Source organism: Salmo salar, chromosome ssa28, assembly GCF_905237065.1.
Source record: "Salmo salar chromosome ssa28, Ssal_v3.1, whole genome shotgun sequence".
Classification (NCBI taxonomy): Eukaryota; Metazoa; Chordata; class Actinopteri; order Salmoniformes; family Salmonidae; genus Salmo; species Salmo salar.
Genome location: NC_059469.1, coordinates 20,081,498 through 20,094,380, shown reverse-complemented (window position 1 = coordinate 20,094,380; position 12,883 = coordinate 20,081,498). Strand labels below are relative to the sequence as shown.

General features: G+C 40.1%; 1 protein-coding gene across 4 annotated transcripts in view; it reads right to left on the bottom strand.

Moving 5' to 3' along the window:
• The window catches only part of phactr2 (phosphatase and actin regulator 2), a 58,866-nt gene extending 46,397 nt beyond the window's left edge, over window positions 1-12,469 (bottom strand). For 3 of the 4 annotated variants that reach the window (XM_014179906.2, XM_014179908.2, XM_014179909.2), the window contains exon 1: window positions 4,583-4,881. In XM_014179906.2, coding sequence (XP_014035381.1) covers window positions 4,583-4,625 — 43 coding nt within the window. In that variant the 5' untranslated portion in view covers window positions 4,626-4,881. Of the gene's footprint in view, window positions 1-4,582; window positions 4,882-12,441 lie in introns of those variants that run through there. The other variant, XM_014179907.2, reaches the window with a different exon arrangement.
• Between the last annotated feature and the right edge of the window lie 414 nt (window positions 12,470-12,883).

Below are 12,883 nucleotides of genomic sequence, written 5' to 3'. Positions count from 1 at the left end.
CTATACAGTAGATAGTATATAGCCTCTGTGGCCTTTTCTGTAGCCTACAGGGCAACCAAATTTATAGAAATGTCATGAGACACTTTTTACATCATGTACGCTTCCGATGAAATAGCCTAAATGGCGCCCAATCAAATAAAACATTTGCTTCAATGTGAATATGAACTAACATGTTAACAAACACACCATATTCTAAAAACAGGACAGGTCAAATGGACAGTAGCCTATGGAATGAAATTAGGCTACTCACTACTGCTGTTTCACTAAGTGGGCTAAATTGTCACGATAATTAGCGATTTCAAGTTTGTAGGCCAATTCTTCCATTTCTGATATGTTCATGCAAAGAAGAAAATACAAACTGCGTTTTTCAAGATAACGCAACGCATGATAAACTTGGGTAGCTGACAGGCAGCACGTGAGTTTCACTTTTGGGTAAGCTAAGAATGTATCCTACCATTTCTACGTGCCAGTTATGATTTTCATATTTCTCAAAATCATTGTCACATGGTTACAAAAATGACAGAAGCTCAGTGTATTATTAGTGGTGGTCAGAAATCAGACATACTCAAATGTCTGATCCCCAAATGCACTTTCCTACATTTGCGCGCTGCAGGCCAGGTAGCCTACTTTATGCGTGATCAGGCGCTCGCACTCCATCAACAGGATAGAGAAACAACCAGACATGTTCATTGCTCACATGGAGCGCTCCAAACAAGACAATAAAAAAATAATAGACAAACCTCATAAATCATGGTATGAAATAAACCAAAACTTTTGAACTCTGCAAACAATGTTTCCATTCAGAGAATGACTGTAATTAATCCATGCATTAAGAGAAATTAATGTAACCAAATGACAGAGATTAACTGTAAATTTACTATTTTTATTATATATAATTTTTTTTTTACATTTATTTTACCTTTATTTAACTAGGCAAGTCAGTTAAGAACAAATTCTTATTCAATGATGGCCTACCCCGGCCAAACCCGGACGACGCTGGGACAATTGTGCGCCGCCCTATGGGACTCCCAATCATGGCCAGATGTGATACAGCCTACTACTGGTGATATATGTAATGAGGAATTGATACAAATAAACAAAGGGCAAACAATTCACACAATGAAACAATTAATGTGCATGAATTGGCAGGAGACAGCTGAGCACATTCTGGAGAGCTGAGTACATTCTGGAGAGCTGAGCACATTCCGGAGAGCTGAGCACATTCCGGAGAGCTGAGTACATTCCGGAGAGCGATGAGCCTATATCTTCGCCACCAAAACCTCCCCTTCTTGTCTCAACATTTCAAATTATACTCAAGACACATCTTCACACATATTTTTGATGCTTTTCACTGACAGGCACAACTCAATAATCAGCTAAGTCTATTGCCATGAGAGCTGCCAAAATTGTGGACTGCCCAACAATGCAAAGCCTACTCGCCTGTGATTTGAAACAATCCACAGCAAAACAATTAAGAAGTTAATGATCCACTGAAGCATTTGGAAGGTATTCCGATCCCGTAACTTTTTCCACATTTTGTTACTTTACAGCCTTATTTTTAAACGGATTACAATAATTTGTGTTCCTCAATCTACACATAATACCCCATAATGACAAAACAAAAACAGGTTTTTAATAATCTTTGCAAATGTATTCAAAATAAAAAGCTGAAATATTACAAGTACTCAGTACTTGTACTGTTCAACAAGTACTGTTGAAGCACTTTTTGCAGTGATTACAGCCGCAAGTCCTCTTGGATATGATGCTACGAGCTTGGCACACTTGTATTTGGGGAGTTTCACCTTTTCTTCTCTGCCCATCCTCTCAAGCTCCGTCAGGTTGGATGGGGAGAGTAGCTGCACAGCTATTTTCAGGTTTCTCCAGAGATGTTCGATCGGGTTCAGTTCCGGGCTCTGGCTGGGCCACTCAAGGACATTCAGAAACTTGTCCCGAAGCCACTCCTGCGTTGTCCTGTTGGAAGGTGAACTTTGGCCCAGGTCTTAGGTCCTGAGCGCTCTGGAGCAGGTTTTCATCAAGGAGCTCTCTGTACTTTGCTCCGTTCATCTTTCCCTCGATCCTGACTAGTCTTCCAGTCCCTGCCGCTGAAAAACATCCCCACAGCATGATGCTGCCACCACGCTTCACCGTAGGGATGGTGCCAGGTTTCCTCCAGACGTGAAACTGGGCATTCAGGCCAAAGAGTTCAATCTTGGTTTCATCAGACCAGAGAATCTTGTTTCTCATGGTCTGAGAGTCCTTTAGGTGCCCTTTGGCAAACGCCAAGTAGGCAGTCATGTGCCTTTTACTGAGGAGTGGCTTCAGTATGGCCACTCTACCATAAAGGCCTAATTGGTGGAGTGCTGCAGAGATGGTTGTCCTTCTGGAAGATTCTACCATGTCCACAGAGGAACTCTGGAGCTCCTTCAGAGTGACCATCGGGTTCTTGGTCACCTCCCTGACCAAGGCCCTTCTCCCCCGATTGCTCAGTTTGGTCGGGCGCCCAACTCCAAACTTCTTCCACTTGAGAATGATGGAGGCCACTGTGTTCTTAGGGATCTTGAATGCTGCAGACATTTTTTTGGTGCCCTTCCCCAGATCTGTGCCTTGACACAATACTTTCTCGGAACTCTACGGACAATTCCGTTGACCTCATGGCTTGGTTTTCGTGCTGACATGCACCGTCAGCTGTGGGACCTTATATAGACAGGTGTGTGCCTTTTCCAAATCATGTCCAATCAACTGAATTTACCACAGGTGGACTCTAATCAAGTTGAAGAAACATCTCAAGGATGATCAATGGAAACAGGAAGCACCTGAGCTCAATTTCGAAAGTCTCATAGCAAAGGGTCTGAAAACTTGTGTAAATAAGGTATCCGTTTATGTTTAATAAATTTGCTAAAAAAAAAAATCTAAAAACCTGTTTTTGCTTTGTCATTATGGGGTATTGTGTTTAGCTTGAGGAGGAAAAATATTTGTTAAATCAATTTTAGAATAAGGCTGTAACGTAAAACAAATGAGGAAAAAGAAAAGGGGTCTGAATCCTTTGCCAATCCACTGTATACACACATCTGGAAAATGTTTTCCAATTTACTTTAGGAACCGCCGCCTATGGTAGCTGATATTTAGAGCTTGAATACCCAAAATGATGTCTTAAGTCTTTGTCAGGTATCAGGACTATAAAGCCAATACAACTGCCTGTTTTATAAACAGAGGCTACCACATGGATAGGCATTAATTAAAGTGCATTGTCGGCTGATACTGCATAGCCTAGGCTACTCTATTCTACTGTGGGATTTTGTCTCGCCAAAGGTGGCATGCGGACAGAGACCATGCAACTTTCTAAACCACCCACATATTACTGTAACTTTGACATCAATACAGTAATGTCAGTTTGCTCGAGCATGTGTGACCAACCAGGTATTGAACCCATGTCGTCTGCAAGACTACTGTGTTATCCCCCTGGTCTCAGTCAGTTGTGGAAAAAGTACTAATATGTCATTCTTGAGTAAAAGTAAAGATAACTCAATAGAAAATGACTCAAGTACAAGTGAGTCACCCAGTAAAATACTACTTGAGTAAAAGTCTAAAAGTATTTTGTTTTAAATATACTTAAGTATCAAAAGTAAATGGAATTGCTAAAATGTATTTAAGTAAAAGTATAAACCATTTCAAATTCCTTATATTAAGCAAACCAGATAGCACAATATGTGTTCTCAGACATCATTTACAAACGAAGCATTTGTGTTTAGTGAGTCCACCATATCAGAGGCAGTAGGGAATTTGACCATTTTTCTGTCAAAATGTAACAAGTACTTTAGGGTGTCAGGGAAAATGTATGGAGTAAAAAGTACATTATTTTCCTTGGGAATGTAGTGAAGTAAAAGTAGGCAAAGAAATAGTAAAGTACAGAAAACAACTTACTTTAAAGTATTTTTTACTAAAGTACTTTACACCACTGGTCTTAGTCGAGGTTTCGTTACTCATTGTATGATAATTCACCAAACCTACATGCCCCTGCTCTCTTTTGAAAAGACAACAGATGTGCTGATCATTATCTCTCCCATTGAATATGTAGTTCATAGTACTCAAACCGGTCAAAAGGAGAGTCAGAGCAGTTTGGTACTGGATTTTTTATTATGCAATAACCGTTCACTATTGCACAAATTATCTGTTTTGCATGTCTTCCAGTGGGCATTGTGATTTAGTTTGGGTATTGAAAACTGGTTTCGAAGATGAGACATTGTTGACTCATTAGTTCCATGACTGATGAGCATAACGTAACCGTTAGTGGTACAACGTATCCGATTCTTGTCAAAGTAAATGTTACTATCGCCTAATGCAATACAATTATTCTAACAGCTTTATGCATTCAAAATCAGTTGCAATGATGTAGATGCATATGCACAATCACATTGGAGTAAAAGGAAAATAAGACCGATATTTTCAAGCAAACCAACTCAAACTTGTTGAATAGGTGAATTTCAAAAGGGTAAAGTAAGACGAGTTAAAATTGTCAGACATTATCGACTTCCTGAACAATAAGATATATCGGTATGCGCGTGAATGAGGAAAGCAGACTCACCACTCGCATTTTGAGACAAGGTGGAGACAGACGTCTGGCCCATTCTGTCTTCAATGGACCGCCAAGCCAACAATCACGCGGTCCCCGATGAACTTTCACAGTAAAATCATCGCCAAATACTAAAGTTAATTTGACCTACTTCAGGCCAATTGTTGGGTTAAAACTCTTGAAAAAAAACTTCGCTGGGACTGAAAACCCCTGTTTAACCTCCCTCCGATTCAACTCAAGAATGCCTGTCATTTCTTTATGCAGATTAGGATACCACCCGTCAGAGGTCGAGGGGAGGAATTCTCTACAACCAGAGAGGAAGAGGCGAAGCGAGAGGGTTTACTCCGCCCAAAATCTGTCCACGAAAATAATTCCACGAAGTGAGGAATTTGTGTATGGAGGCCAATGAGAGTGTCGAATTTGGTTAAAAAATATATATATATTGCAAATTTGCTACGTGAGATTTATTTGATCGACTAGAAGTTTCGTAATGCTTAGGTTGTTACAAGTGTACTGATTTGAGTGGACGCACGTGGCATTCCAGCAACTTTGAACACATATCTGATATCAGAGTTCTGTCCACTGTTAACACGCGTATCTGCCCTCTCATTGGCTATAATGGTCCCACCTGATCTGGCGTCCTCCTGCCTGTCTTCCGCCTTTGTGAACAACGACTCCCGTTGTTAGGGTGGAGACACGAGCATCTCGTCATTATAGCCACAATCTCTGCTATACCGCCCCAATAGCCTACAACCACCAACGTGCCTATAACAGATGTAAATAGTTGGATGTCATTTAATCAACACAGTATAGATATGTTTCAACCACACAGTGACACCATAATACAATTGCAGTGTTCAGATCTTCAAACTGATGGCAGTTTGAGGATTGCATAACAAGCGAACAATCTAAGATACAGGACTGTTTAGCTAGCACGGACTGGCGATATGGCCAAAATATAATATCACAGTATTTTACATTTTTTTGAAGGCATGGTGGTATTTGATGGTATTTGATGTTTTCGAATAATACACGTTCTACATTTTCTTTGGGTAGGTTGCAACACATGCATTCTAAGTGATTTCAGTGGGTCTTTCTCCATTCTGATTGTTTTATACTGTTCAATTAAACTTCAACCAAAAATACTGACGACGATGAGACAGTCTACAGGGAGGAGGTCAGAGACCTGGCAGTCTGGTGCCAGGACAACAGCTTCTCCCTCAACGTCAGAAAGACAAAGGAGCTGATCGTGGACTACAGGGAACAGAGGGCCGAGCACACCCCCATTCACATCAACAGCTCTGTAGTGGAGCGCTGTAGTAGAGCGGGTCGAGAGCGGGTCAAGTTCCTCAGTGTCCACATTACTACAGACCTATCATGTTCCAAACACACCAATACAGTCGTGAAGAGAGGACGACAATGCCTCTTCCCTCTCAGGAGGCTGAAAAGATTTGGCATGGGCCATCAGATCCTCCAAAAGTTCTACAGCTGCACCATTGAGAGCATCTCGATTGGCTACATCATCACTTGGTATGGCAACTGCTTGGCATCCGACCGCAAGGCGCTACAGAGGGTAGTGCGTACGGCCCAGTACATCACTGGGGCTGAGCTCCATGCCATCCAGGACCTCTATACCAGGTGGTGTTAGAGGAATACCCCAAAAAATGTAAATGACTCCAGCCACCCAAGTCATAGACTGTCCTCTCTGCTACCACACGGCAAGTGGTAACGGAGCGCCACATCTGGGACAAAAAGGCTCCTGAACAGCTTCTACCACCAAGCCATAAGACTGCTGACAGTTAATCAAATGGCTACCCGGACTATTTGCATTGTCCCCCTTTCATATTTTATTTGTTTTGCACTGACATTCTTGCACTGGCTCTATGCACACTCACTAGACTACCCACACACTCACACATACTACACTGACACTTTAACACACACACACACACACACACACACTCATAAACTACGTACACTCACACACACAATACACGCACACACATGCATATCGACGCCACTCACACACTTTTCACATACGCTGCTACTCTGTTTATTATCTATCCTCATTGCCTAGTCACTTTTACCCCTACCTACATGTACATATTACCTCAACTACCTCAACTACCTCGTACCCCTGCACATTGACTCAGTACCGGTACTCCTTGTATATACTGTAGCCTCGTTATTGTCATTTTATTGTATTACGATTTCCTTTTTTTTGCTAATCTTTTCTTAGGTAAGTAAGCATTCCTCAGTAAAGTCTACACCTGTTGTATTTGTCGCATGTGACAATATAAGTTTTATTTAGTTTTATCTCTAAAATCACAATAATCATGCTATTGTTTATTTTGTTTTTTACTTAGCTAGTTTAAAATAAATATGAACTCAGCAGAAATGTTAAAATAGGTCTTTGAAAACTGAATAGAAAGTTTGTTTAATAATGTATTTGACCAATGGAAAGCTTAGATCTACATAAATCATCTTAAATTATCTGAAAATCTGAAAATTGTGGTGGAAAATTATGTTTTATTTATTAAGACAGTACACATATTTCCCCCGTTTTTTGTTGTTGACGGTCCACCATTAAAGCTAGTTGAGGAGGAAAATGATGCCTTTTCAGCCTGAATGGAGGATGCTTTATGTACTAGCCGGACAAGAGTGTATTACCGAGAATGAACATCAATCTTAGAGATCTAGTGGCTACTATCGGCTGCCTAGGCTACTACCTGCACAACTTTATTATATATATTATTTTTTTCTTTTCTTTTTTCCCACAACTTTCTTAGAGTGTAACAGCCATCCAAACAGTTCCTCTTTAGCTGTAGGCTATGGTTTCCTGAGAAGAACAAAAAAGCCCTGAGTGAGCTGTATTGCCAGTGGGTGGAGGCCACTCAGGAAGGCTCTCCAATTCCTGCCAAGAGCTGACGGAAACCAGCCCTCTCCTGCCTCCAGACCCTCTCTGAGCATTGTCTCACAGGCAGCTAGCTACATGGTGAACTTATCACCATAATCCATCTCCTCGTCCTCCCAGCTCCCTCCTAGTCCATAGTGTATCTCCTAATGTTACAACACAATCATTTGGAATTGGCAAAGCCAGCACTGTACAATAAGCATATGCTGTTACTTTAGCCCTAAATGCTATGAGATCACCAGCCTTGAGCGCACTCACACCATTTAAAAATACACCAAAGATGGCTGACTCTATTTCCTTTCGAGGCAAGAGGCTCAACCCGTGTGTTGGAGTGAACTCCAGCTTTCGACAGCCCACCGTGGGCAATGCGATTTTTATGTCATAGAGTGCTCTGCAGGGGCTCAGCTGACACCTTGGCTGCATGATGTGTGTTAGCAAGAGATAAAATACCTTCACATACCAAAACATGGATATACTAAACAGTCCAGCACTGACACACACACTGACTACAATTTATACCTTAAGTAAGAGCATTGGCATTGTACAAATAGGGAATCTGTGAGTGTAGATAAAGTGAAATGTACAAACTACTATAAATAGAAGCTCAATTAAAGGACCAGGTAGTGTTGACATGTAGGAAAATTTGAATCATGATTAATGGCCAGAATGTATGTACACAATAGGGTCTATGGTGAGTTGATATACAGAGTAGCCTAATGAAAAGAGTCTGTAAAAATGAATTGGCCTTTACAGAGACTGTTTGGTTTAGGTGCAAGGCTGCCATCTACTGTTTAATAAACAATGTTCCGTATACAAGGATTTATTGAAACTATACCATAAATCAAAATCAGACCTAAGAAAAGTGTTACCAAAATGTTCCACAGTACATGGAGAAACATAACATTAGCCTTATAATATTGAACACAATCACGGCTCATATATTTCTACATCACTATAACACTGCTGATTCATTGTGGTCTGACGCTATGCAAATGTGGACAACCTGCCTCGTATGATACAGCATACAAATTATGTTTTGCATTGTAAAACTCAGATTGAAGAACACAATTTACTGTTAAGAACCCATAGGGGGGCGCTCAATTGGCCCAGCGTCGTCTGGGTTAGGGGAGGGTTTGGCCGGGGTAGGCAGTCATTGTAAAATAAGAATTTGTTCTTAACTGGCTTGCCTAGTTAAATAAAGGTTAAATAAATAAAATAAATTATATATATATATATATATATATATATATATATATATATATATATATATATATGCTTATAATAATTACAGGTGTAGGATCTTCATTTGATCACTCTTGTTGCTGAGAATTTTTCTACACCACAGGAAATTCAGATGAGCTTTGTGATTTACATATATTCTTTGAAAACTCGCACTAATATTAACACATGGTTATATTAACAGTATTGCACTTTTCATGTAGCCTAATTTTGGCCAGCAAATAGCCAAACCACCAATCAAGTAACATTATGGACTAAACGTTCAAATCCTGTTGCTGCAGAATTATTTTGCTGTGACACTACTGATCAAATTAAGATCCAACATTTGTACTAAAGCATTACTAGTCAGCTTTAAGTAAAGTGTTACCAAACATTGCTCTAGAGATGAAAGCCTGCAGTGGCATAGGAAGGAAATCCCTGAGGACTATAACCAATGTGCAGTCTAAGTGCATATGGAAGGGAATTGATTTCTGATTGGCCAAGAGTATATTCTTTACTTATCAACCTCTCCACAAGAACCCAAATACAGCCCCATGAATCTATCAGTGCTAATACACTTATTCCCCAGCCAGCTCCACTACGTATTCAGTTCCTGAATGTATTGATAGGTATGTTGGGAACACAGCCTACTTTTACAAATCACTGGGTAAATACTAAGTTAAAAATAGTACAACATTTATATTGTTTCAATACTTGACAAGTAATTATGTATGGCCTAATTACTTTTCTATTCTAGTACCAATTACTGCTCAGTATTATCATAGTTATTCATCATGAAGAAGGCCCAGTAGTAGGAAGTGAAATAGCGTAATGGATACTGACTGTATGTCTTTGTATTGTTACAGTATACCTCACTTATTGACTAATGGCCAAGGATAAAAAAGGAACTGCACTGTAACAGGATGTCTGAGAAAATAGCTCAATGGGCCACAGCTCATCGACGTGGAGGAAAAAGAGAAAGAGTCATACATTATTAAGCAGCAATCTCAGAAAAAATACAAGGTAATTATTGTTTAAGTGGTGCTTTTTAGTTCCTCTTCCTTTAGATTATTTATTTATTAACCTCAAATGTGGTACCAAAGGGAATGTGTTCCAAAGTGTTGGTAAACAATCTTTTATATAACCTAGGATCTATCGGTCTAAAATGACAGCAAAACCATGGTGAACATTTCTAACTATGTCATAACAAATTTGATACATTCAGTGCTCTAAATCGAGTTAGGCCTCATACTGTATGACTAGTTCTGCATGAAGGAATGAGTGGAGCAGACAGGACCGTTTGCCCATACAGGTAATTGCTATTAGATCCAAAAAGCAAAGGCCTAGTTTCGCCATCAAGCACTGGGAAATAATTGGATGGTCGTTGAGTTTGCCAAGTTGCTTATAGTCTAATCACACAGAGCTAAGTGTCAGTGAGTGCATTCAGATTACCGGCGGCAGTACAGTACACATTGAAGTGAATTTATGTGATGGACCCAGCTAATATTGGCTGTTTTAGCAACAGTTAAAAGACAAAAATGAAAATGGCATAATGTGAGCTAGAGAGGTGCAAGCACGTACTCATACTTCCAATGGTAGTGACGGGATGGTAACTATGTTTTGCATGTGCAATTTGCACCCTAGTTTGATTCAAAGTATGCTGCAACCTCAACCTTTCAGCACATACACAAATCAAAAGGGATCACATACAAATACTGTATATACCTGTATGGTATATTGAGAAAAAAACTAACATTGACATATCAGAATGATCTACTTTATCCACAGCATGATTAGATTTGATCTTCTCCACAAGCAAACTATTATTGAAACTGATACCAGTTACTTTGTTACTTTGTTTGGATGGCGTGAATCTATCATTACGGGACCACTTCACTTCCTACACCTAAATGTTGTAGATATACAAATCAATACATGGCATCCTGTCAGTAAGTAGATTATTTTCCCTGGTCTGGATGGCTCTTATTTTGAAATCTAGGCTGCTTAATAATAGCCCATTGCAGAGAGAATTGAGAGCATTATATTTCACAGTGCAGAGAAATTGGGGCTTAATGATCACATACAGGTTCATTATGAGAGAGAGGAGAGCAACAACAGACTCAGCCAGAGACAGAGGTCTACACACCTATTGCTCATTCACAAAAAAATGAAAAAAATGAAAAATAACCACCACTACCTGTAGCAAATGACAAATCTGATCTTCCTCAATTACAATCCAATTGTCTTTGTTCAGACGTTTCATGCTGCTAAGGTTATTGATGCTTAGTGTCATTGATTTTCACCATTATTACAGTTACTTTGGTCCCTTTCCAAGATTGAACCGTTACACTGCCACAATGAGTCCTGTTGTTTGGACCAAGGCTGGTCTGCTGCTTCAAGGGCATACGCTGTCACGCTGTACTAAAGTTCTTTCAATTAAAAGTTCAATTGAAAATACAACATAAAACTACACAAAATAATCAAACATTTGTCAGAACGTATTCAATCATTAACCAATGGAAATAGTACAACATTTCTCACCATGGAGTACATCTATTTTGGGGTATGGTTGATTGTGACAGAAAAAGCTAACTTTCAGCATTAATAATGCCACAGGGAAGTTGAGAAATCAGTTTTCACTCTTTCTTGAGTTTTGTGAAATAAACAAAGGAGTAAGCAGATCCTATCAATCACTTTAAATGACTTTAGCCTTTGTCAAGCATTGGGGTTTTCTACATCAATATGACACTGCTGATTCACTGTGGTCTGAGGCGATGCAAATGTGGACAACCTGCCTCGTATGATACAGAATACAAATTACGTTTTGCATTGTTAAACAAATATTGAAGAACACAATCTACTGTTAAGAATCCACCTGGACCATATGAAATCATGGGTAAAGAAATATACAAAGCTATAACAGACACACACAAAGTCATGCAGAATGGCTTTGTATCGCATCTTTGTATACATTACATCATTGTTTTTTTTACTACTGTAGTATTATCATAGTGGCAGTTGATATATTTCTGTGTGGGCAATCTACGTACTTAGTCCTCCTTGTCAGTCCACTTTCTCCAATACAAGTTGTATTTGAACAGGAGTTATGGCATGAGTTAATAGACTCGGCTAAATGTTATGACATTCACAGTGTGGCAAACGTGATTTTAGACTGACCGTAATGCACTACTAAAGACCAAGTCATCATACCCTGTCACTAGATATCACTATATGATAAGTTATGTGATGATGATGCATGTAATATTACTAAATGTAATGCCTCAAAGTGATAAGGCTGTGTGTTTTGTCGTTATTTAATCAAATAACTACAACACAAACCAGGTTTTGAAAAAATTTAGGCAAAAACTAAGTAATTTAAACAACTGAAAACCAACAAAATCACACTACAGGCAAGGGTCTATTTGCCTGGCGGTGTTCCCTGAACAGCTGATCTGAATGCACAGAGGGAAACTCATAAAGGTCCTCTTCAATAGGCTTGCACAGTAGGGTACTTAGCAATCACAGCTGGCTCTAGGTGACCCTCTTCATGCACAGTCCAGGGGCAATTTTGCCAACAGAGAACATTAGAGAGCTCCTGCTATCAACTACTGTACAGTACACACACACACTAACTTTGACAACAAACACAAAGACAAGAAACTCTCTCACACCCACAGACACACTCAAATAGACACAGTAACATAGACACACACACAGAGACAGAATAAAGGGCACTCACGAGCATGCTCCATGACTGGAAGAGGAGAAAGCGATCACCCTTGTAAGCAGATCCTTTCTATTCCTCGTCTCTCTCTCTCTCGTGCAGGGAGATATCTCTCTCTCTCTCTCTCTCTCTCTCTCTCTCTCTCTCTCTCTCTCGTGCAGGGAGATCTCTCTCTCTCACTCTCCCTCGCGCTCTCCCTCTCCCTCTCTCTCTCTCTCTCTCGTGCAGGGAGATGTCTCTCTCTCTCTCACTCTCTCTCTCTCTCTCTCTCTCTCTCTCTCTCTCTCTCTCTCTCTCTCGCTCTCTCTCTCTCGTGCAGGGAGATGGCTCTCTCTCTCTCTCTCTCTCTCTCTCTCTCTCTCTCTCGTGCAGGGAGATGGCTCTCTCTCTCTCTCGTGCAGGGAGATGTTCTCTCTCTCTCTCTCTCTCTCTCTCTCTCTCTCGTGCAGGGAGATGG